The 24,903-nt window shown below is 38.2% G+C and overlaps 1 protein-coding gene across 1 annotated transcript; it reads left to right on the top strand.

Moving 5' to 3' along the window:
• Nucleotides 1-24,304, top strand: tbl3 (transducin beta like 3). The gene is made up of 23 exons (XM_053612556.1): nt 1-211; nt 337-388; nt 486-581; nt 727-774; nt 887-1,028; nt 1,110-1,194; nt 1,340-1,510; nt 2,433-2,508; nt 2,659-2,755; nt 5,773-5,984; nt 7,533-7,674; nt 7,906-7,964; nt 8,099-8,205; nt 9,337-9,472; nt 10,225-10,455; nt 10,609-10,679; nt 11,533-11,689; nt 12,093-12,151; nt 12,600-12,703; nt 18,338-18,409; nt 18,893-19,051; nt 20,183-20,276; nt 23,684-24,304. The coding sequence occupies exons 1-23, from the start codon at nt 180-182 to the stop codon at nt 24,033-24,035; spliced, it is 2,754 nt and encodes a 917-aa protein (XP_053468531.1). The 5' UTR covers nt 1-179; the 3' UTR covers nt 24,036-24,304.
• Nucleotides 24,305-24,903: the final 599 nt, after the last annotated feature.

The following is a 24,903-nucleotide window of genomic DNA, read 5'->3' on the forward strand; positions in this document are numbered from 1 at the left end:
AGAACGGGTTTTTATTTTGTATTTGTGTGACGTCATATTTGTGCGCCGCTGCCCCTTCTGAACACATGTATACTGCGCGAGGGAGAATGTGCTCAGTTGAAATTGTAATTCTGTAACTTTAAACAAACAAACAAATAAATAAATACGCTTTCTCACAAAAGGTTTGAAAAGGTGTGGCCATGGCAGCCAACACTCTGCGGTTTAAAACAAAGTAAGTTTAATACTTCCTCTTAAGCAAATGATGTTAGATATACGTATGTATTTGTGTGGTAAGTTGTAGCTAAGATCAATCACATGTGTTGCTTTAATTTAACACTAAACTCTATCTGCTTTTAGCTATACTGTCTCCAGCAAAATCGAGCCGTTCTACAAGGGAGGGAAAGTACAGGTAAATAAGTGTACTACTGTAGCTGGTGCAGCTGTGATTAAACGACGATTAATCAATCTTTTTATGTGTGATTTTGTTTTCCTCACCTCACATGAAGATAAGCCATGATGAAAAGTACATCTTTTGCACGTCTGGGCCACGAGTCAACATTTTGCAGATTTTCACTGGCAAAATTGTTCACAGTATTGAACAGGTAAATGTGTACAGCACTCTTATAGAGGTTTCCAACCCTCTTCCTAACATTTACAAGACAGGGGCTACTCCAGGACCATGGATGGGAACATGTGGTCTATAGATACACATGAATACAGCATAGTTCATTCTGTTTTTCTATCTAGGATGATCAGGAGGACATCACCTCATTCTCTCTCAGCCCTGATGATGAGGTTGTTGATTCTCCCTTCTGTCATTCAGATTCCTTTTCTATAACTTTCTATTAACAAACCATGTTTCTCAAGAGATGAGCAATAAGATTGCTGTGTTTGTATATTTTCGCAGATACTGGTGACTGCCAGCAGGGCCCTGCTGCTGAAGCAGTGGGACTGGAAGCAAGAGAAGTGCACTCGCTCATGGAGGGCGATTCACAACATGCCTGTGGCCAGCATGACGTTCGACTGCACCTCTACTCTTTTGGCAACTGGTAGGACATGGTTTAATCTTGCTGCAGGATATACACAGTTGTCCCAGTAAAGGCAAATATAAACCTTATGTGTTTTTATAGGGGGTTGTGACGGCACTATAAAGCTGTGGGATGTACTCAAGCAGTACTGCACACACAATCTGAAAGGCTCGTCTGGCGTTGTCCAGTAAGTAATGGAGTACAAATTCTTCTGACTGAGCAGTGTTCAATAATATATATGCTAAAAGTTCTATATGTAGGTGCTGTTCTTTTTATTACTAAATCTTGAAAATATATTTTTTTAAAAAAATATTTTTTTTTGCTTGGTTCAGTTTGGTGCAGTTCCATCCAGACATCAGCTTGCTGCAACTCTTCTCTTCCTCTATGGAGTGTGGAATCCGTATTTGGGACCTGCGCACCAGCAAGTGCATCTGCGTTCTGGAGAGCCACTTCAGCACGGTTACATCGCTGGCTTTTTCTCTCGATGGCCAAACTCTGATCAGGTACACTGAAGGGAATGTTGGCAATTTAAGGTTAAGTGAATATTCCAGCATGTTTCACTGTACTGGGAGAAAAAAATAATGGAAAGTTGTTTTATATTGGTTGTATTATAAGGATGTTTTCATACCTTATGTTTGTTTTGGTTTTTTTTTTTTCATCCTCTAGTGCACATTTTACATGTAATCCTATGGAAAGTGACACCGCTTCTAAAGTTTAAGTTGCCTACCTTTGGCTATTCAAAAAGGTTCTAAATGATATCAATTGTTTTGTTTGTTTTTTTTTAAACCTCCTGACCAATCAGGACATTGGTTGATAGAAAGCAAGAAAAACAAACCTAGATGCCAGTGCTGCTGAACAGTTTGTCTTGTTAGTGAGTGAATGAGATTTATGATTCATTTTGAATTGAAAATTTCTCATTGCCAATATTCCAAGGTTGCAGTACAACTAATCATAAAAGCTTGGTTGTTTTTGGGACATACACTGGTTGCTGATGTGACGTCACACTTTAACGGTGGCTGCATCTTTATTCCTGATGATAAAAAAAATCTAAGATTCTAAGCCATCTAGGGTAGTTAATTGGTAGATACAGTGCTTTTATGGGGACATATTCCATTCTTGAAATATGTCAAACTCGTTGTTTGTGGTAATCACCCGTATATTACAAATAACATTACTACCGCATGTGATAACTTGATTTTCTGGCGATAATAAATGTTGAAAAAAGCATGTCTTAACTTATTTTATACTAATGGTATATAAAATGTATTGTAACTGGTATAGACTATTTTCATTGTCACCTTACATTTTTGAAAAAATATATTTATTCATAGGTTTACTGTTGATGTTTTTATTTTAATCCTTTATGAACTTTTCCCTTTGTTGTGAAAATCTAAGCCAAATTGTGATGCTGTGTTTTGATTCCAGCTCTGGCCGAGACAAAATCTGCACTGTGTGGGATCTGAAAGAGAGGAAAGTGAAGAGAACTGTTGCTGTGTATGAGGTACGACTCTGCTCCAGAAATCTGTACATTGTATATTATACACACATTTATTTTTTTCATACTGTTAGTGTAAGTTTGTTTTTGCTTGGATAGTTGTAAATGAAGTGGAAATGAAGAGCTGTCATTTGTCCGTGTGCTTTCTGTTTTTAGGCTGTGGAGGGAGTAGTCATTCTCCCAGAAAATGGGGATTACTCTAAACTTGGTGTGAAAAGCAAAGAGCTACACTTTGTCACCGCTGGGAGTAAAGGTAGACACCTCTCTTCTTTTGTAAAATACTGTCTCACATTACTGTTTAGTGACTCATTTCCTGGTTTAAATAAAATACTTGATAAATGTTTGAATACCCAGTCTACCATTTTGTGTGTAGAAATGTTACGGTTTGCACAGAAAATACGGTACATATGTCTTTATATACTCATCACTGGTGAGTGTTTCTATTAGGCTCGTCATGATGATTGTTATCGACTTATTGTGCGATATATGGACATGACCTCAATCATTTTTGCTGACCTCGATATTGCTTATTGTTTTTACATGCGTGTTTGTTTACATAATAATGAATGTCACCAACGTTTTAGACATTCGTGTTGCTTCTGTCCTCTCGTCTGCTCTAGGGCTGTCCAATTAAAATTCGAACGTAGCACTTAAGATAAAATTGTACATTTGGATGCAAAAACTGTGCATTCAAATTTCAGATGTGTAGCAAGCACTAGCACTGATTTTAATTAAAACATTCTAGGGATGCACCGAATGTTCGGCAAACGAAATTATTCAGCCGAAAATAGCAAAAAAAGCACTTTCGGTGTTCGGCCGAATAAGTGAAAAGGCTGAATAAATTTGACCGAACAATGACGTGTTTAATGACGCGCCAAATAGCCTAGCAACCAGAGTGAGACGCGCAAATTTCACGACCTTCACTTCTGGGAGCGCGTTCGGAGCGATGAGGGGGCGCGCGCATGCACGTGCTACGTGCTCTTCGGATGTTGACAACCATGACATTGTTTACTGTGGAGACGTGCGTTTGATTTGTTTCTGTTCCGGAGTATTCTGTCACGTCGTGAGACATAAGGGAGTAGAGTACGGAAGCAGGTAAAGACGTATTTATTTAAGGGCAGGCAGACAAATCCAAATCGTAATCCAAAAAACGTAGTCACTGAAAACAGGGTCAAAACACAAAACAAGAAACATGAACTAGTACTATGGACTGGGAGCGGAACAACCAGCGGGGACTAAATGAACTAATCTGTAGTTTAAACTAACTAAATCTATCACGGTACATAACATTAACAACGTATCTAACTATACTATATCCACTATAATACTCCGCGAGGTGTACAGGGACACGAGCGGTATCTATCCCCAATATAATCAGCCGTATAGAACCCAATAGAACCATTTTTTGCGCACTTTTTAATGCACGTTTTTGTTGTAGGCTTCAGAGTGTTCCATTCTTTCAGCAGTCACTTATAGGCCTAACATCGGCTATTCAAGGGGGCTCAAAGATGACCACATCAAAATATTTTTATTTGACTCATTTATTTATTTAAAGTTATATTGTGCCTTGTTGGTAGCCTATCCCTGCTGGAATGAAAAAAAATGTTCAGTGTTAAATAAATATTTTGAAATTGTAGTTTTTGTAATTGATTTTTTTCTTTGAAAAGCAAGACAAAATAGTAAAAAGCACACTTTGACTATTTAATTTATGCAATGGTGAAAAAAATGGTAAAATAAATGGAAAAAACACGAAAAAACGTATTCGGCTTTCGACCAAGTTTTTTATTATATTCGGCTTCGGCCAAGAATTTTAATTTCGGTGCATCCCTAAAACATACTTTTGAAAAAAATAATTACACACAAGATATTAACAATGCTCTAACACATTTTTTTGAAGAAGAAAATCTAGAAAGAAGTTCTAGTGTTCCAAATAATCCAGTCATGGTTGATAATGTCAGGGATTGAGCCACTTAAGCTGCGTGAGCTGAAGCTGAACAGCGGTAAACAGAAGCACTTTACTAGATGGTTATTTAACTCTCCCAAATGCATTCTATACACATGAGCTTAATCAGACATAAACACAACTCAAACCTAATATTACAACTTGCTCCTGCACAAAATAACGTGAATTCGCAAGTGGATGAATGGTAAGCCACGCTGTGAATATGCTCTTTCTGTAACAACGCACTCAAACATGCACAATGTATAACTAAAGCATAAAGAATTCATTCACAATATTGCGTTACAGTAGTGAACTCATTGTAATGTTATTATTTCAGGGGATCAGGTTTTCACAACAAGGAAAACAAAGTTTTCACATGTTTATGCTGATACGTGTTTTCGTTAATATATAAAATGTGTGAATATTTGGTTTAAATTGAGCATCTTCTCATCAACTAAAATGCAGTTGACTACAAATTGAAGCCATCTTAGTCAGAGTCCAATTGACTAAAACAAATAAATATGATGATTAAATATTGACTATATTTAAGTTTTAATTTATTTTAAAATAAATTAAAACTTAATTTTAATTAAGTCTAAATGTAAATTATTTTCGTCAGAAGACAAAAACTATTACTTAAAACAGAACTGGCCTGAGAGCCTAGGTTAAATCTTTAGATTTTATAATTTTATACACTTTAGTTTAAAAATAAATGGACTTTGTTAACAGCCAGGGTGTTTTTTTTTTTTTTTTCAGTAAACAATATAACAGGGTGCTGTTCACTTTGTATTTATTTGTTTCACCCTCTTGTGGACTGTCTTATTTATTTATTTATTTATTTATTTATTTATTTATTTATTAATTATTTTTTGATCAGCTGTTCCCCTAATTGAAATAATGTTTTTAGAAGTCGAATTTTGGACATATTTAAGTGAAAATTCAAATTTATAAATGTATGAATATATCAGTTGCATAAAATGGTCTTAAAATGACAATAATATCGTGTATTGCAATTATTTCTGGGACAGTATATCGTCTGACAAAATGTAGTTATCGTGACAGGCCTAGTTTCTATGATGTTTTTATTTAACATTAATCTTAATTTAATAACAACAATTGGTAGCTGCCATAATGAAACTACCTAGTGTGCTTCATATAGTTTATTCATTCAATCATTTTAAGAAACCGCTTTGTTGCTATGTAGACATAACTTAGTGATCGGCTCTCTTGTTTGAGGCTTTCAATGTGGTATTATTATCATGATCAGGCTCCTGTGCAATACTGTCCAGTGCATATGGGAGCACAAATTGCCTCCTCGTGTTCGCTAGGTGTGCTGAGGGTATGGGAGTCGAGCTCGGCACGGTGCGTGTTCACACAGACGCTACCAAACACTGCGGTGTCCCAGTCCACACAGGAAGACGGGGATCCTCTTAGCTTGCTGTACTGCCTCTACCTGCCTCTTTGCAACCACCTGGCTACAGTCACCGCTGAGCACAACATCCTGCTCTATCAACTGCCCTGTCTCACTGTGCAGCAGCAGGTGAGCACCGATCACTCACAAACCCATCTCACATCTTCTCCTAGACACTTGGATTCACAGCACTGCCTGTGCGATTAAATTGAGAAGTTTGGCATGCTTGTCAATTTATGTGGATGCCAGACACCATAGTAGGAGTGGTGATCACACAGTCTACCGTCAACCAGTCCTGCCATATTAATAACATAAAAATGAAATAACATTTTCACCGCTTGCTGTAAACCTCATCTGCTGTCACTGCGGAAAACATGCATGATTCTTATTGGCTGTTTCTCACTATAGTCAGGTGGTCGCTAATAAAATGAAATTGTAACGATGGCTTCATTGACCTTTTATGAAAGTTGTTACATTGCCATGACTGTGCTACCAGCCACAAACTGTTATTAAACTGTTGTGGAACTGTTATCATATATTTCAGAAAGAGTTCAAACCTTAAATCCCCCCCAGCTACGCCTCTGCTTAGCACAGCCAGATGACCGTTTTGTGCTTGCAGTGTAGCTGATTAGGATTTGTCTCTTGTCGAAAATGCATCCTCAGTAGTGCATCACACATATGCGCAAATGCATTACATTTCAGCTTGCATACAGTATGAAGTATTTCTTTTTCACTAGGTGCTGGATATGAGAAAAAACACTGATGAAAAAGCACTAAATGAGCAGCCTACTGAACTAACTTGTCCCAAGTTCCCATGCTAGTGATTTGTTCTCCCTTGTAGATGTATATTTTTTAAGTTATAATACCGATTTTTATATAATTCAGGTGAAGGGAAAATTAGTTTTAGATTCAGCCCGAGTTTCCCCTGCTTAACTCACCATTGCATATGATGTAATATGTAATATGTAATTATTACATGGGCGGCTGTTGCTCAGGTGGTGGAGCAGGTTGTCCACTATTTGTAGGGTTGGCGGTTCGATTCCTGGAATACATGACTCCACATACCGAAGTGTCCTTGGGCAAGACACTGAACACAAAGTTGCTCCCGATGGCAAGTTAGCGCCTTGCATGGCAGCTCTACTACCATTGGTGTGTGAGTGTGTGTGTGTGAATGGGTGAATGAGACACAGTGTAAATCGCTTTGGATAAAAGCGCTATATAAGTATAGACCATTTAATGTAATGTAGTGTAATATAGCCCAGTGGCTTGGTGGTTAGCACTGTTACCCACACCTCCATGGTCGGGGGTTCGAATCCTGCCTCCACCCTGTCTCCGCAGAGCTTGCACATTCTCCCCGTGCTTTTGGGGTTTCCTCCAGATACTCTGGTTCCCTTCCCCAGTCCAAAGACATGTGCTGTAAGCTGATTGGCATTTCCAAATGTTCTGTCGTGTGTGAGCGGGTGTGTGAGTGTGTGCGTTTATGTCTTGCAATGGGTTGGCACCCCATCCAGGGTGTCCCCCTCATTGTGCCCTGAGTTCCCTGGGACAGGTTCCACCACGACCCTGTGTAGGATAAGCGGTATGGATAATATAATGTAATGTAATATAGTATTGTAGCACCACTGTTTTAAAACAAAAAGTCTCATGCTTTTATTGACTGTTTTGTGCTTTCTGTAGTTTGTGGGCTATAATGATGACATCCTGGATGTGAGGTTCCTGGGAAAAGAGGACAGTCACATAGTAGTGGCGACAAACAGCTCTCAGCTCAAGGTGTTTGAGCTGGCCACCAACAGCTGCCAAATTCTCTACGGACACACAGGTCAGTAACGGCCAGTAGGTGGCACTTCAGCAAGCTGTGGGTTTGTTTTGAGTCACGTACCTCCTGTGATCAGGACGGTTGTATACGTGTGCATGATGTTTACTATCTGAAAGTGAAGCCACGGTGGTAAATCTAGATTCATGCGTATAGTCAATCAGCAAAGTCATTTCAGCAAAGCTGTGTGTATTTGTCCTTCTTTGCAAATTCCAATGACCTGATTTTTTTTTGTAGACACTGTTCTGTCACTGGACGTGTTCAGAAAACATTGCATGTTTGCAAGCTGTGCCAAGGTGAGGGGATTTTTTTCCTCCAGTTTATCCCCTGAGTGATGAGATTAAATACACAATTCCGAATACAGAGGTGTTTTGGAAGTTGCTACAGAGAAACTCCCTCTCTAAAGGTGTCCGTTTGTTTGTCTGTACAGGATAATTCTGTGCGGGTTTGGACGATGGACCCTGTGACTGGTCATGTACAGTGTGTGGCTCAGGGCCATGGCCACTCCAATGCTGTGGGCTCCATTTCCTGCTCAAGGTCACATATGAAAGCTTATTTCAATAGATGAGAAGCTCTCTAACATTGAAGAAAGGCCAGAGTATAAATATATGAAGTGTAGTTATTAAAGTGCTGAATGGTGTTAAATCTATAATATAGTTTATACTTTTAAAGTGTTCTTAAAGAGGCATTTATTTAACATTTATGGAAGTCTTGGGCATCAACGCTTTGTAACAGTCAGTAAGTTTTCCACTTTGGTAGAGTTTTCAGGACAGGATTTTGTGCTTTGCCGTTTCTCAGTAACATGTCGAGAGAAAAAAAGAGAGGGTTGTTGGGGAACAACAGTTTGTAGCTGCTATGACATATTAATATACCTAACACTAACTCACCATTATACGTAACTATAAACAGATAAAATATGATTCATCATACTTTAATTATTGACAAAATTGTAAAAAATTTAATTAAATTGTTGGATAATTGCTGTGGTTATAAGAGGAATAAGCACTTCAGGACATAACATCCTTACATAATGCTCCCATGTCACTTGCCGAAATGGTCCAAGTTACATATAATTTAGACTTGAAACTGGAATTTGAGCAAATTGAGTAAGTTTTGAGTACATTTCTTTTATACAATCATTTGTTTTCTGAGTTCATTGTAAACACTAGATTTTGGTTTTGAAAGGCTTGTAAGTGGAAGCACCGACAATAAAAATGCTTCGTCTAGTCGCTTAGTATTCATAGCTTAGTATTTTAAAATAGAAAACGGATATTAAAACTACAGTCTTAAATGAAGAGATGTGTTGCTATTGGTTCTTTTTTTTTGTTGCATCATTGATTTTGACACATGAGGCATATGCTCGTCTTAACCACTTAATTAATTAGGAACTGTGGGTGGCTCCAGAATTACACTCTCTTTACTCATATCTTTCCTGTTAATTTCTCAGTGATGATTCACATCAACTGCAATCATGAGGATCAGATGATCAAAGCAAAAGCTTTTCAGTTTTTCTGTAATTGAAGTGACAGAATCCAGTGCTGTGGAATGTTTCCTCTGAAGAGTTTATATGTATTTTATGATAAGAAGATAACGGGAAAGGTGAAGCTGAATAATGTTTTAACAGCCTTGTTGTAACACTTCCTGCTCAATATCTTTGTATGTGTGTAGGTTAAAGAAGGCCTTCCTGGTGTCTGGAAGTCAGGACTGCACTATTAAAATATGGGATCTGCCTGATATTCTTCCTGGTCTGGGCGTCGAGCCAGCACTGCTTACTGCTCGGAACACTGAGAAGGCCCATGATAAAGTGAGTCATTGTTTTGAATGCTTTCTTTGTTATAACTCAGCGTGTGAGTTCGTCAGTAGTGTATTTGAGGACCATTTGCGTTTTTATGTCATGGGGGAAAATGTCCTTGGTAAGAAGGAAGTAGGGTCCGGTATCATGCAGCCCTTTGTGTCTCAAACTGAAAATGAATGCTTTGTTCACGTTTAAAGAAAACATGACCTTAAATTACACAAGTTTATAGCTGCAGAAGAATTTACTTAACTTGTATTTTAAAACCAGCTTGAATGAATGATTGTTTAGGCTTAAATAGCTTATCAAAACAATAACAGGCAAACTAATATGATCCTTATCTGGTTTCATCAGTTAAAAGCATATACTATACAGGTGCATCTAAAAAATATATATTTTATATCATGGAAAAGTTAGTTTTTTTCCGTAATTTAATTCAAAAAGTGGAATGTTCATATATTCTAGGTTCATTACACATAAAGTGAAATATTTCAAGCTTTTTTTTGTTTAATGTTAATGATTACAGCTCAGTGAAATCAAAAATCCAGTATCTCAAAATATTACAATAATCTCTGCAGTATAAAGTGGTGTAAAATCTTATAAAACATTTATAGGGTTGTTTAGTGCATTCATGTGATTGATCTGCTATCTTTTATTCGTTCCTTATCTGTATATGTGCAGAAGCATAACTCATTTTCTGATGTCACATTTTCCAAAGCTCTTATCAGACATTTCGTATGTTGTGATGCACTTGTTGTTTTTAGGATGTAAACAGCGTGGCTGTCTCGCCCAACGATAAGCTACTAGCTTCTGGTTCTCAGGACCGCACTGCCAAGCTGTGGTCTCTGACTGACATGAGTCTGCTCGGGGTGTTTCGAGGTCATCGCAGAGGCATCTGGTGTGTGCAGTTTTCCCCTGTGGACCAAGTGCTGGCCAGTGCCTCAGCTGATGGTGCAATCAAGCTCTGGGGCCTTCAAGATTTTAGTTGCCTCAAGGTATTTCACATGGATCACGTAGGTGGCGGTTTAGCGGTTAACAATGAAGCTGATAAAAAGTGGGGGAAAATGTTTGTTTGGAATGCATGTCTGTAGCTCTTCATGTTCGTCATAAAGGTTAAATGTTGTCGATTCTAATCTTATTTTCTGCAGACGTTTGAAGGACACGATGCCTCTGTGCTGAAGATAATATTTGTCAGCCGAGGCACTCAGATAGTTTCTGGGTAAGCCACACGTTTCAGCCACTATTAATAATGCTAATAATGGAAAACACCTACACACGCATACACACCCCCAGACACACACATGACAATAGAAGAATCTTTGGCAGCTAAGTGGAAGATGTCTTATCTGATTTCTCTTACAACACCACCTTATGATCACATCTCACATGTTTATCAGCATAATAAATTCCTCAAAAACGGTTTGGTGGGCTTTTTTTTTTTTGCCATGCTCCCATGTACACTCAGCAGCCAGATTAATAGGAATCCGTACCTCCGCATGGATGTAATTATTCAATTGACCAGTCATGTGGCAGCAGCACAACACATAAAATCCTGCAGATACAGGTCAAGAGCTTCAGTAAATATTCACATCAAATTTCAGAATGTTGAATGACGTTTATTCCAGACAAGCTGGTTTGTCCAATTTTGGTGAATCTGCGCCCACCGAAACCGTAGATTCCTGTTCTTGACTTTTCTGCTCACCATGGTTATAAGGGGTGGCTATTTAAGTTACTGTACTCTGTACTCTTTCTGTCAGCTTGAATCAGTCTGGCCATTCCCCTCTGACCTCTGACATTAACAGAACTGCTGCTCACATGCTGCATGAATAATTCTATGTAAATTCTAGAGACTGAATACCAGTTTCTGAAATATTCCAATCAGCCTGTCTGAATCCAAGAGCCATGCCATGGTCAACATGACTGAGATCACACTTTTTCCCCATTCTGATGTTTTATGTGAATGTTACATGAAGCTCTTGTGCTATAACAGCATGATTTTATGCATTGAGCTGCTGCCACATGATTGACTTATTGGATAATTGTCTTTATCTCTGTCCTCTGTTGTACTGTAGCGGTTCTGACGGCCTTGTGAAGCTCTGGACCATTAAGACCAATGAGTGTGTGAAGACCTTTGATGCACATCAGGACAAAGTGTGGGCTCTGCATGGCAACAGCAGCGATGACCTTATAGTGACTGGATCTGCTGACTCCAACATCACAGTGTGGAAGGTCTGATCATCCAGGGCGTTTTTTGTACCACTGCGTTAAGTTAATTGAGGTGTTGCTATGGTCAAGTTTAACGCTGGGCAAAAGACAGAGACATGCATTAACACAGGAACTGGATTACTGACTAACTACTGAATAAAGTTAATTTAGGAGACAAGGAGACATTTATACGGCGTCACAGCACTTTGGTCTTGGACTAAGGCTTTAGTTTGTATTATTTTTTTGTAGGTAATGTTGTTTAAAGGGAATTTTAGACAACAAAAAGGTGGACAGGTCATGTTAACAAGGCTCAAAAGATGCAATTAACATAATGTAACTAAAAAGAATTATGAGCTAAATATGTGCTTGAATACAAACAAGTGGAAAATAAGTGATTTCCCTCGTGTCTGTCTTCTTCTCCTTCCAGGATGTCACAGAGGAGGAGCTAGCAGAGGAGCAGGCGAAGCAAGAGGATCAGATTCTGAAGTAATGTTCCTCTATGGTCTTCACTGTGCTCATGTTACAGTCAAAACAATGTAAAGTTCTGTATTTAAAATATCCTGTATCCTTAGAATGATACTATAGCTAGCGGTATGTTGCTAGCCATTCAGGAGTATTCATAGCACTCGTTGCTAGAGCTGTTTCGCAAGCCAGTGTTAGGCTGGAGTTACATTACACATTACACATTACATTACACATTATGAGTTGACGTTTGGCACAGGTAGTTCAGGTTAATGGAGTGCCAGTGGACTCATTAACTTCTGTGCAACTGAACAAGTATGCAACTGTGCTTACCCTAACATATTTAAGACATCTGTTCTCATCAGTGGTTCAAAGGACTTATGAAGGAGTTCTCTCCCTCAAATGTTTTTTTTTTTTTTTTGGTGTCTTTAATAAGCAGCATTGTATTATATGGGTTAACTCTTCATTTCAGGCAGCAGGAGTTGTCCAATCTGCTTCATGAGAAGAACTTTTTGAAGGCTCTGGGCATAGCCATTTCACTGGATCAACCTCATACTGTGCTTCGAGTCATCAAAGGTACAGTCATCAGCCCTTACAGACTAAGACTACATAGCTACTGCAGAGATCGGACTACGTAGCCTGTCTCAGCCCAGGGTTGTATTTGTGTTTGTTTGTTTTGGATTTTTACTTATGTTCTCATCAATTTAGTCACCTGCAAATTCCCACACACTAGCCAGCTCTCCCTTATCATACGGGACCCTCTAACCAGTGAGGATAAAGCCAGCCAACCACACTGCTACCCATGCTGCATCCCTCTGATGAAATCACTATCTACCCTCTTCCCCATACGTGAGCTCGATATCTTGATAATTCGGCGAGATTATGCACATCCAAAACATTTAGTACAATTCCAACATAAACAGAAATGTCAAACTCTGAAGCAATCCTTCAGACAATGTGCTGCAAGCATGGCAGCCGTACTCTCTGTAATGTACTTGCCACTGTTGTAACAAGATTGGCATGATGGCTTTATATACCATCTACGTTGGTACCACTGGCACTGTTTCTGCTGTTTCGCCAGATACACAATGATGTAGCCCAAACCCAACAACCTTCACTATTTATTAACTTTGGACACTATCAGAAGAAGTGGTCAGAGTAGGTATTCCAGTAAGCTATATCCCATCTACTGTACAAAGTTTTTAGTCCTGCAGTTGTAGAAAAAAAAAAAGATACGCAGGACCACGCTGGACCCAGTACGAACCACGCTGCTTACATAGTTAGCATATTTGGGTAAGTTTCTTTGACCAACTCAACAGGTTTAACAGCTGTCTTGCTTGTTGACTCATACTCGTCTAAGAAGAATTTTTGCGCTTCAGGAATGGAAACTCACCTGTTATTTAAGTGTCTTATGTAAAAGCATATTTACCTGTCCCAGTTTTTTTTATTGCATTGGTCATTATAAAAGAAGCCATTCATAATATAGGATTACAGCTGCATTCACAGAACACATAGAACATGCGTAATAATTTCATAATAACAAATTGTTATCCTTGTAAAAGAAAAAAATTCTTTTGAGAAAAAATTTTGAATTTTTAAAATGTCAGTTTGTAAAGTCTTTTATAAAGTACATATTTGAAGCTGGGTCTCCAACACAAAGGTGTTACTTGAGAGCCCTGCCAAGGCACTGTAACTCAAATAACCACTCTTTACAAAAGAAGTGAGCAGAAAAACATGTCCGAAAGCTCAACACAACAAACTTTGAGGCTGGAAGAAGACCAAAAGGAGTGTTCCACTCCTGTAATTTTGTGCTAGATTAAATTTATTACAAATACAATCAGATGGAATGTTTTTATTTATTTATTTATTTGAGACAAATCTTTGATTGAAGTAATCTGGATCAGTCGTATGTCCAGGAATTTAAAACACTATAGGTTTAATACATTTTAACACGGTTTGTACAAGGTGCTTGAAGTACTTGAAGGTGGCCTTTTGAAATGTAAGTACTGGAAAACCTTGAAAATAGCTGTTTTTTTTTTATCTAGTGGTGCTTAAAGTGCTTGAATTATAAAATGTAAATGAAAACAAAATGACTAAATAACTTTTTAAAGTGATTGTATTCGTGTTCTATCGAAAATAATCTTTTCACTTAAAATATGACACCTCACTTCAGCCAACCCCCAACCACACTATTCACTCACTCATTTGAACAGAGACCGCTCCAGTCCACTTCTCAGACCCGTTTAGAGCGATTGTTACCCCCCCCCCCCCCCAAAAAGGCCCTTGGCAACAAATCTAGCGACTGTTTGGGAAAACCTTAGCTACTTTCCATAGAAGAGAATCGCCAGTACTGCCCCGCGAGCATGAGGTTCTGCTTTCCCGCCGCATGTATACCTCTCTCTGCGGCTTCTCTGTTCTGTGAGGGGCAGAGAGGAACCGCTTTTAGTAGTACAGAGCAGCAGCTTGGAAGTGACTGCTGGTTAACATGTAGTCGTAATGGGCTGTGTTTCAATTCAATTCAATTTTATTTGTATAGCGCTTTTTACAATAGACATTGTCTCAAAGCAGCTTTACAGAAATATATAAACACGGTATATGCAAATTTATCCCAATTGAGCAAGCTGGTGGCAATGGTTGCAAGGGTAAAACTCCCTAAGATGTTAAGAGGAAGAAACCTTGAGAGGAACCAGACTTAGAAGGGAACCCATCCTCATCTGGGTAACAACGGATAGTGTGAAAAAATTAATTATGGTTTTATATGAAGTCTGTTTGGCCTTAGAAGCAGCCGTAGTCCCAGCAATCTGGAATTGGAGTAGATGAGAGCTCCATCCAGAGGTAGGGCATCCGAAACGGCTTAGGCAGGTCTGGAGAGCAGAAAGGATCAGGATCTCTAGTATCTCCATAAAATTGTGTGTGGCTCGACAGCAGGAGAGAGGGAGACAAAAGATTATTAGGACTGTGCTTAGCGTAACAGAAAGTCTAGTCAGGGTAGGCTTGAGTAAACAAATACATTTTAAGCCTAGACTTAAACACTGAGACTGTGTCTGAGTCCCAAACACTAATTGGAAGACACTTCCATAACTGGCGCACGGTGGCTTAGTGGTTAGCATGTCCGTCTCACACCTCCAGGGTTTGGGGTTTGAGTCCCGCCGGGGCCATGTGTATGCGGAGTTTGCATGTTCTGCGGGGGTTTCCTCCGGGTACTCTGGTTTCCTCCCCCAGACCAAAGACATGCATGGTAATATGGTAGGCTGATTGGCATGTCTAAAGTGTCCATAGTGTATGAATGGGTGTGTGAGTGTGTTGGACTGGCCCCCTGCCTTGTGCCCGATGCTCCCTGGGTTCCCAGGTTCCCTGTGATGTTCCATAACTGTGGGGCTCTATAAGAGAAGGCTGCTGAAGCCTTCGCTATTCGAGGTACCGTCAAATAGCCTGCATCTTTTGATCTAAGTAGGCATGGCGGATCATAGAAAACCAAAAGGTCACTTAGATACTGTGAGGCCATTTAGTGCTTTATAGGTTAATAATAGTATTTTATAATCAATACGAGATTTCACTGGGAGCCAATGCAGAGCCATTTCAGTCATTATTTCATACTCATTCTGTCTGTCAACAGAAACAGAACAATATGTAAATGAGAACCGCTTTGTTGGGAATTTGACTGTATTAAAATACAGTGAATGTGGACATTTTGCTAAAAACATGCTAATTCCCCCTATGTATGGGGACTTTTGGGACACCCTGCATATTGACGTTATGGTGAAGATGAAGCAAAACGGGACCATATAAAAATTTATTGTGCATTATTATTATTATTATTATTATTATTATTGTTATTATTATTATTATTATTATTATTGTTGTATTTTGGAATTTAAAAAGAAGAAATTAAAGAATATGTTTGAATGACATTTCTTGTATAGTCCTTGAAGACGAAAACAAATAGTGCTTGGAAAGTCCTGGAATTTCATTATGAAGCATTTGTACGAACCCTGTTTTAAAGACACTGGAATGCCATGACTTAACAGAAATTCATTGTCTTGATTAAGTACATGTAGAAATAAGTAACCCTGTTAATTATTATGTAAGTTTTAATTTCAAGTGAAACTCCAACTACAGTTGACATTGAGAGGAAATGAAAATAAAAGTTTGTGTTGTCATTTCTAGGAAACTGCTGTGGAGTGAGACAGACGAACCGACAAAAAATGTGGGCGTGAGCTAGGGGTTAAGCAGGAAATAAAAGATTTGTTGAATAATTAATTAATAATATAACATTTTAATTGTTGAATTTAATGATTAATAATATAGTTAGTCTTTATTAGTAATATTAACTCACTATCCATCATACTCAAAATATCTGTCTGTGTGTGTGTGTGTGTGTGTGTGTGTGTGTGTGTGTGTGTTGAACTTGGTGTTTGAAATCGACAATCTCAATACCCATCCATGCAAGGTTTTATTTGGTGGAGGTTAAAAAAGTTCAATCAAAACTACACAACGTGAACCACTGTGCTCACTCGTGTATCACAGTGGTTCCCAGCCTTAGTCTTGGAGAGGCACTGCCCTGCACATTGGTCTTTTCCTTGTCAAACATACACACAATGTCTCAGTAAGGATTTTAATAAGTCCATTAGTTGGATCAGGTTGGTCAAAGCAGTATGAAATCTTGAAGTTGTCAAAAAAGCAGGACCTTAATGAGAACCAGGCAAGACTGAAATGTAGGCACAGTATACATGTGTGTTCGATCTCAATTACAGGGAAATGTAGATTGAGATTCATCTTGTCTTCCATGGACTAAAAAAGGGGTAATAAATGAATAAAAAATGGCATTTCAGAGCTCATTATCAAACTTTCTCATTTGCTACACTCGTGGATCCCTCGCTTTGTCACTGGCTGACAACTTTACAATGAGCACGTTAACACTGTTCAGGAAAATACTCCGAGATGGCGAAATAACACCTCACAGTCAGAAATTCAGTCAGCTTGGAATTCAGCCAACACTTTTGTTGCGGTTATAGTGGTTTGAGTGGTTTATCTTTAATGATGACAGCTGTTGCTGTTAAATTGTTGTTAATAACTGGTTGCCATCACGAACGTCTTATGTCCGAAGCAATGCTCCAGACAATGTGCTGCAAGCATGGCAGCCATACTCTCTGTAAAATACTTGCCACTGTTGTAACAAGATTGGCATAATGGCTTTATATACCATCTATGTTGGTACTGCTGGCACAGTTTCTGCAGTTTTCACAAGATGCACAATGATGTAGCCCTAACCCAACAACCTTCACTATTTAAATTGGGCAATATCAGAGGAAGTGGTCAAAGTAGGTATTCCAGGAAGCTATATCCCATCTACTGTACAAAGTTTTTATATGCAGGAGGGTACAAACCATGCTGCTTACGTAGTCGCCATGTCTACATGTGTACGTGCTGGAGTCCATTTGTGGAAGGTGTGTTATAACACTACATGCCTTTTTTCCACTTGGCATATTTGGGTAAGTTTCTTTGACCAACTCAACAGGTTTAACAGCTGTCTTGCTTGTTGACTCATACTCGTCTAAGAAGAATTTTTATGCTTCAGGAATGGAAACAGTCACCTGCTATTTTAACGTGTCTTATGTGAAGGCATATTTACCTGTCCCAGTTTTTTTATTGCATTGGTCATTATGAGAGAAGCCATACATAAAATACGATTACAGCTGCATTCATAAACTCATAAAACACACGTAATAATTTCATAATAACAAATTGTTATCCTTGTTAAAAAAAAAAAATTCCTTTTGCGGTAACATTTAGAATTGAACATATCAGTTTATAATGTACATATTTGAAGCTGTGTCTCCAACACAAAGGTGTTACTTAAGAGCCCTGCCAAGGCACTGTAACTCAAATAACCACTCTTTACAAAAGAAGTGAGCAGAAAAACATGTCCGAAAGCTCAACACAACAAACTTTGAGGCTGGATGGGCTACAGCAGCAGAAGACCAAAAGGAGTGTTCCACTCCTGTAATTTGTGCTTGTACAAGGTGCTTGAAGTACTTTGAAATTGTACTTTGAAAGTACAAGGAAAACCTTGAAAATAGCTATTTTTTTTATCTAGTGGTACTTAAAGTGTAATCTATTTATCTTTAATGATGACAACTGTTAAATTGTTAATAGATGGTTTCCATCACACACATGTTCTAATGTTGCTAATGATTTCTGTGTTGGCAGAAATCCAGCAAGAGGAAGGGTCTGGACAGCATCTGCAGAAAACCATCCTTAGGCTAAGGCAGGACCAGAAAGGTGAGCGCTCAGCACCAATCACTGTATTTCAGTATAGAACATCATTCATTTCAATAATGTCATCAAAAATAATAAAAACAATCGTGATTATTATTATATTACTGTTATATTTGTATTACGAGTCACAATAAAATTGTCTAACCCTTGTCTATTCTATTCTCCCTTAAAAGCATTGACCCAGGTTCTCTCTTTAAAAAATAAATAAATAAATAAATAAAAATTCTCAGTTCACTTTTTTTTTCTGTTGGCATTTTGATCTTCCTGATGTCAGGTAATTATGGTAAAAAACAATTGAGTTCACGATCATGTGACTAAAATCATAACATGAATTTTAGGGGGGAAATCTGTTTTATTTTTGCTTGTGAACATTTCTGTTCAAGTTTGAGTAGAACAGGACATTAAGGTAAATGTGAACCTGACAGTGATTATGTTCAGGTTTATAGGAAATCATCCAGTAAATCAGTCGTGTGCTTGTATGTTTAGAGTCTCTGCTGCGATACTGTGTGGTGTGGAACACAAATGCACGGAGCTGTCTGAGTGCCCAGGCAGTGTTACAGGTTTTGCTGACTCACCTGAGCCCAGACGACCTGCTGCAGTTCCAGGGAGCGCGCGCTCATCTAGAGGGCCTCATCCCTTACACTGGTTAGTAAACTTTGTGGTGTGAACATGCTGTTCAAGTTGTCATATATAATTTCCTTTTTACACATGAAAACACCCTAACTCAAGCAACCATTAAAGTGTAAGATTCCAGCAAGCACTGATTATAAAAATCCATAAATTCCTGTAAAAGTTTGACTCCTGATTCGCATCCATGTCTTGTTTGGTGAAATGGTGGTTTTAGTAGCTTAAACCTCAGTGACCTCAGATGACTCCGCCTTTTCTGCTATACGGAGCAGTCTGGTACAGTGTCCACATTTAGTTTTACAGCATGTACTTATTGTGCACTATATCTATATAGATAATCATCTATATTTGATTTTATACATTTTATATTAGAATATTTTATAATTTAATGTAATATTATAATCTCAAAATGAACATGCTAAAGATTATTAGTAGTTGCATAAGTAGTATTAATATTACCAGTTTAGATTTAGATTCTTTTTAATTTATTTTATTTCTAAATAATGTATCGATTACAACTGCAATTTATGTAGGGAATAAAGTTTTGAAAAAGGTGTTGGTCTGTTATTACTTACTCTCAAACAGCCATAAACAGCTGTTCCTGTACAATCTTCTATTTATTTTGTGTCTTGAAATAAATCACCACACCAAAAACAGTTTTACAAATGAGTTCCACAGACACCGGAGTCTCCATCAATAAATGTTAAATAAACATTCTCCTTAGAAAAACCTTTTACCAAAGTAACTTATTAAACATTGTTCTTTATCTTTGTTCAATAATGTTTTTAAAACCTATTTTTGTTCACACTTTATTTACATCGGCATCTCTATAAAACATTTTAGATGTAACGTATAATGTTCAACCCTTTGATTTGCCTTGCAGCTATGTCAAAGTTAAACCCTGTCTGACTAAAAAGAAATGAGAATTCAGAGAGAATTATGGTACAGTTTAAAATAACAGATGGAATAATAGTGCTCGATTGTGAAATCTGAAACAAATTGCTATTTTTTTAAGTAGGTTCTTGAAAGGACTTTAGTAAGGCATAAACATGTAGGGGATACAGTATTATAATGTTATGTCATGAAATGTAATGTAAAGGGTTAATAATTTGCAGACCATTTGTGATCGTCATGGCTTTGCCTTTGCAGAGAGACACATGCAGAGGATCGGCCGTCTGCTCCAGGCCTCCATGTTCTTGGATTACATGTGGCAGAAGATGCGAGTGACGGGAAGCAAAGACAGGTGAGCAGAGCAGAACGTGAATTTAACTGGATTTTCCAGACTTATTCAAGATCTTTCACACTAAGCTGGATCTGTTTTATTATACCCTTACTATATACTTTTATTATTATACTTTTTCTTTAGTCCAAACTTCCTGTTTCTGTTTATATTTAAAGGGCTTATTAAAGCTATTAGAGTTATCCAGCCAAGAGTAGAAATGTTTTTCTGACTGACTGATATTAAAGGGTCATGAAACCTCCGTCTTTCAGCTCAAGTCTACGTCTCAATGTTTTTGAAAAATGCAGCTTAAATGGGCGTGTGTGAAGACGGGAGGGGGAGTGGGCGTGGGCGTGGGCATGGCAGGGAAAGGCAGGTGAGGATGAGAGGGGCGAGCCTTCAGAACACTCATCATAAAGTTGGATAGTGACAAAAAGTTTGAAAATGAGGCGGAGGACTTCTCTCCTCCTGAATCCCCAGAGCTAAATGGAGACACAGTAGATAGCAGTGCAGGTCCTCTGCCCTATCTATTTGAACCATTAGCTGCTTTTGTGACTATGGAGGAAACAAAACAAAACCGGAGGCAGCGCGGATGTGAGAAATGTCGGAATGGTAGTTAGCTAATAGGCTTGATCTTTTCACGAATAAAAAGTTGAAGGTTCTTCCCTTCAAGGCAGACTGCATGGTTTTGTACGCGATGGCCTGCAGAGCTTTATATTATGGTTAAAAATTAGACACGTACCTCATTTGAAGGGATGGAAAAGTCCTCGGGACTCGGTACCGACCGCATCATTGCTTTCATGAGCAAGTCTGAAGTCCACCTTTCTCCAATTCTCATAGCTCTCCCGAGAAAACGCTAGGACTCTTACACCACTGAAACAAACACTTGCGACCCATTTGAACACCTCTCTCATCTACATCTGTAGGAAAGCACCACGTGCTGTCATGAATAATTAAGAGACAGCATCTTCTCATAGGATAAGAATATGGCTCATGAATAATTATGAGACACCGACACCAGTGTACTATAGTACATTGCCATGTCACTACCTGTGACGTGTGACATGATGAGATTTTAACACGGAAGACGGAAATAGCGGAAAAAAGCTAAAAATTAACCAATTTTCAACTACAGTTAAAATTAATGGGTGCTAAGATTGTCTCTTATGATGTGCGATATGAACACCTCTGTTAAAAATCTCAGGAAATGTAGTTCGGTGTTTCATGACGCTTTAAAGACATAAACAGTGCTAGCCACACATCTATTATTTTCTAACACACAAATTTCATATATATAGGTAATCAAAAAAGTCTCTTGTGTGTAAAATTAGTAAACCCAATCATGTCCTCCCATTTATTTTACCCTAATAAAAGTTAATGCATTAAATGTTTAATAAGGGCTCTTGACCGTATTAGCATTGAACGTGCATATGCTAACCATTACGTAAGCAAAAACAATTATGTTTTTTTGCAATAATACACTGGATTTAAACTATGCTACAATATTCATAATGCAACCGCTACCATAATTTGAAGCTTACCTGCTTGAACTCCTTGAATGAATCCGGGTGTCGGTCATTAAGGTGCTTTAATGGGTTTTTGGTTAATTATGATGTTCCCTTTGTGACCCTCCTCAAATCTAAAGTATGTCCAGATGTGGCTCTTTGCACCTTTCTTGTCCTCAAGCTTTTGTGGATTTGGAGCCACTGCAGCAGCAGGGAGGCCATTCGCCATGTTTTCTTGTTGCACGGTGCACCCATGAAAAGTTCCCGACTGTCTACCTATCAGACAGCGCGTCAGTACTGGGTTGACCCCGTACTCTGTACTACTGATACTTATGAAAATCTGGTACTGTCAACTTTTTTCTTTTTTTTTTTCTTTCTTTCTTTTTTTAGTACCAACTTGGTACTGAAGTACCAGTACTTTTGACAACCCTAATAGTGGATTACTCAGCAGTGTGTACATTTGGCAGCTTTTTTCCCCTCAGCACCAGGTGGTTACCATAAATCCTTGTGTATATACACACATTTAAGCAATATCACATGAGCAAAAGTTGTACTAAATATCAGCATGAGATTCGGCCATAGGCTCGATGAACATGTGTCCACAGTGGAGAAACGGAGGTAGCTTTAGTATGATTTTAGGGCAGTCCAAATGAAATTCATTCAGACACAAAAAGGCATGCGAACCATTTAATTAAGGAACTTGGACAGGTAAAAAAAAAAAATTTTTTTTGAAAAGTCAACCATGAGGTAGCCCTCTAACCATACACCGTGACGCTTCATACATACACTTATTGTAGAAGGGATTTCTGCAGCATCTATTAATCCTTCAAAATCAACAGAAAGATTTTATCAGCAAGCACACATGACAACTTTAATTGCAAACCCTCCTGCTTTTTTTGTTCAGCTGTTTTCTTCACATGCGAAGCAGATTCTAAACATTGTGCATTCCACACTGGAACGAAAGGTCACGCTGTCACGCGAGACTTATTGTTTCAGCACTAGTACTCCGTATCATGCACATAATCAGGTAGACCAGGAAATCAGTTTATCTGAGTGCATTGTTTTATCTTAGATTTCTATTGTTTATATGAAAGATTTCTTCAAATGTTCTTTGCATTTGTATAGTTTTGCTTATTTTGGATCCTTGTTATTTGTTGTTCAGGGTTTTTTGTTAAAGATATTACTCCTTATTTTGTGTTCACTTTGACGTATGCCATCAGTTTAGATTTTATAGCTGAAAGATGTATTTAATATACTCTGCCCAAAGTCTTTGCAATTTTTGGCAACATTAGCACACAAAATGCACAAGATTGAAGATCCACTGGTTTTTCCATGTATTGTTTAAGTGATTCTATGATTGAGGTGCTATTTGTGTTGCACTGATATTATGCTTGCAGTGGTAGAATTTTCTATATTTCCATATAAATAAACATAATCAGATTTTCACAGAAGTCCTAAAAGTAGATAAAGAGAACCCAGTTAAACAAATGAGACAAAAATATTATACTTGGTCACTTATTTATTAAGAAAATGATATCTGGTACTATTTTTATTTTCAGTGATATTGACTAAGCTCATTTTGAAATTTTAAGTAAATCATCGAATGTCCTTTATGGCGTTACCATGGATGCTTTTTAACCACATGTTGTATTTGTTAAATCTATGATTCAAAATCTCTAACCTATTTATGAGTTAAGAACACAATGTAGCCATTGTCAGCAAGGAAGCATTGTGGAAAAATGAGAAAAAGTTACACAGAGTTACATTTTTAAGAGCTACAAGGCACCCACGAAGCACCAGATCATGGAATCACAATCACCCATTACAGTTTTTGTCAAGATTTAAAATTGATCCTTTTGACTGAAACAGTACATGTGTATTGAGTCTTGACATGATTTTATAACAATCTGATAACTTTTTCTGCAGTGGGGAACTGCAGGGAGAGGAGATGGACACCAGTCCTCACGACATATTCATTCTTGACCAGAAGCCAGGGCAGGAGAAACCGGGTAGACACCGGGAGAACGTCGATGATGGTGATGTGGAGGAAGTAGACAGTAGTGAAGAAAACTCGGAGGACAATGACAGTGTCAGTGCCATGAAAGGTGTCAGCACCAATGAAAGGGGGACGAATGGGGTCAAAAACAGGGGTCATGTATCCAGTGATGAGAGCTCAGATGATGATGATGATGATGATGATGATGATGTGGACATTTCCACAGTTGCTCCTGCCAAGGCTGCAGTGGCCACATCCTGTATTCTGACCAATACAAGTTGATCATTCTGATCACTAAGGTATAAAAATGTCACGTTCTCTGTATACAGTACTGAATGGTGTGGCTGTGTTGAACGAGAGCAAGCAGGAACCAGGTCTCTCCGTCGACAGCTAGTATTAAGCAGTATGTCGTCTAATTGTATGTACTACTATTAAAGGACATGCTTTACCTTTTTTATATCATGATCCAAATAGAAAAAATAATATTAATAACTTGTGCCCTTTGTTGTCAGTCATTGAGGATTTAAAATAAATTCACTGGTTTAAGAAGGCCTTTTTTATTGTTAAATAAGATGAAATATTGCACATAAGATCCCTTGTGTGCTTTTGTATAGAAAAATCACTTTGTGTCCCAGATGGATCTGTAAATCAGACTAATCATTTCTGTTAAGCAACTTCACGGGGAAGATCAGTGGCATCCACATCATCCTGATCTGTCCTAAGGGGATAAGAGAAATCTGATTACATAGACCAGCAAAACATAGTCGGGTCCATAATTATTTGGACACTCACAAAGTGATTATTTTAGGTGTCTACCACAGTTTATTGGAGTTTAAATTCAATAATGAATAAAAAAAATTACAAACTTTCAGATATAATTTAATTTCTAAATCGGGATGTAAATGTTTAAGGGACCAGAAGCTTTTGAGTGGACAAATAGTTGCTCAGCCGTTCTATGGCCAGGTGTGTTATTCCCTTATTATTGCACTTAATGAGTAAGCAGATAAAGGGTCTAACTGTAAACTCTCAATATGAAGTCCAAAGAGCTGTCACTGTCAGTGATGCAAGACACGTATTGTGTCAGCAAGACAGTGAAAATAAACCCGTCAGAGTTTATTGGGGGGTATAAAAATTGCTGTAAATCCTACAC

The sequence above is a fragment of the Ictalurus furcatus genome, chromosome 2 (genome assembly GCF_023375685.1).
Source record: "Ictalurus furcatus strain D&B chromosome 2, Billie_1.0, whole genome shotgun sequence".
Taxonomy (NCBI): Eukaryota; Metazoa; Chordata; class Actinopteri; order Siluriformes; family Ictaluridae; genus Ictalurus; species Ictalurus furcatus.

Coding starts and splice junctions, on each gene's coding strand:
- tbl3 (XM_053612556.1), top strand. CDS start 180: ATGGCAGCCAACACTCTGCGGTTTAAAACAAA. Junction 1,195..1,339: donor GGCTCGTCTGGCGTTGTCCA/GTAAGTAATGGA, acceptor TGCTTGGTTCAG/TTTGGTGCAGTTCCATCCAG. Junction 2,756..5,772: donor TGTCACCGCTGGGAGTAAAG/GTAGACACCTCT, acceptor CGTGTTCGCTAG/GTGTGCTGAGGGTATGGGAG.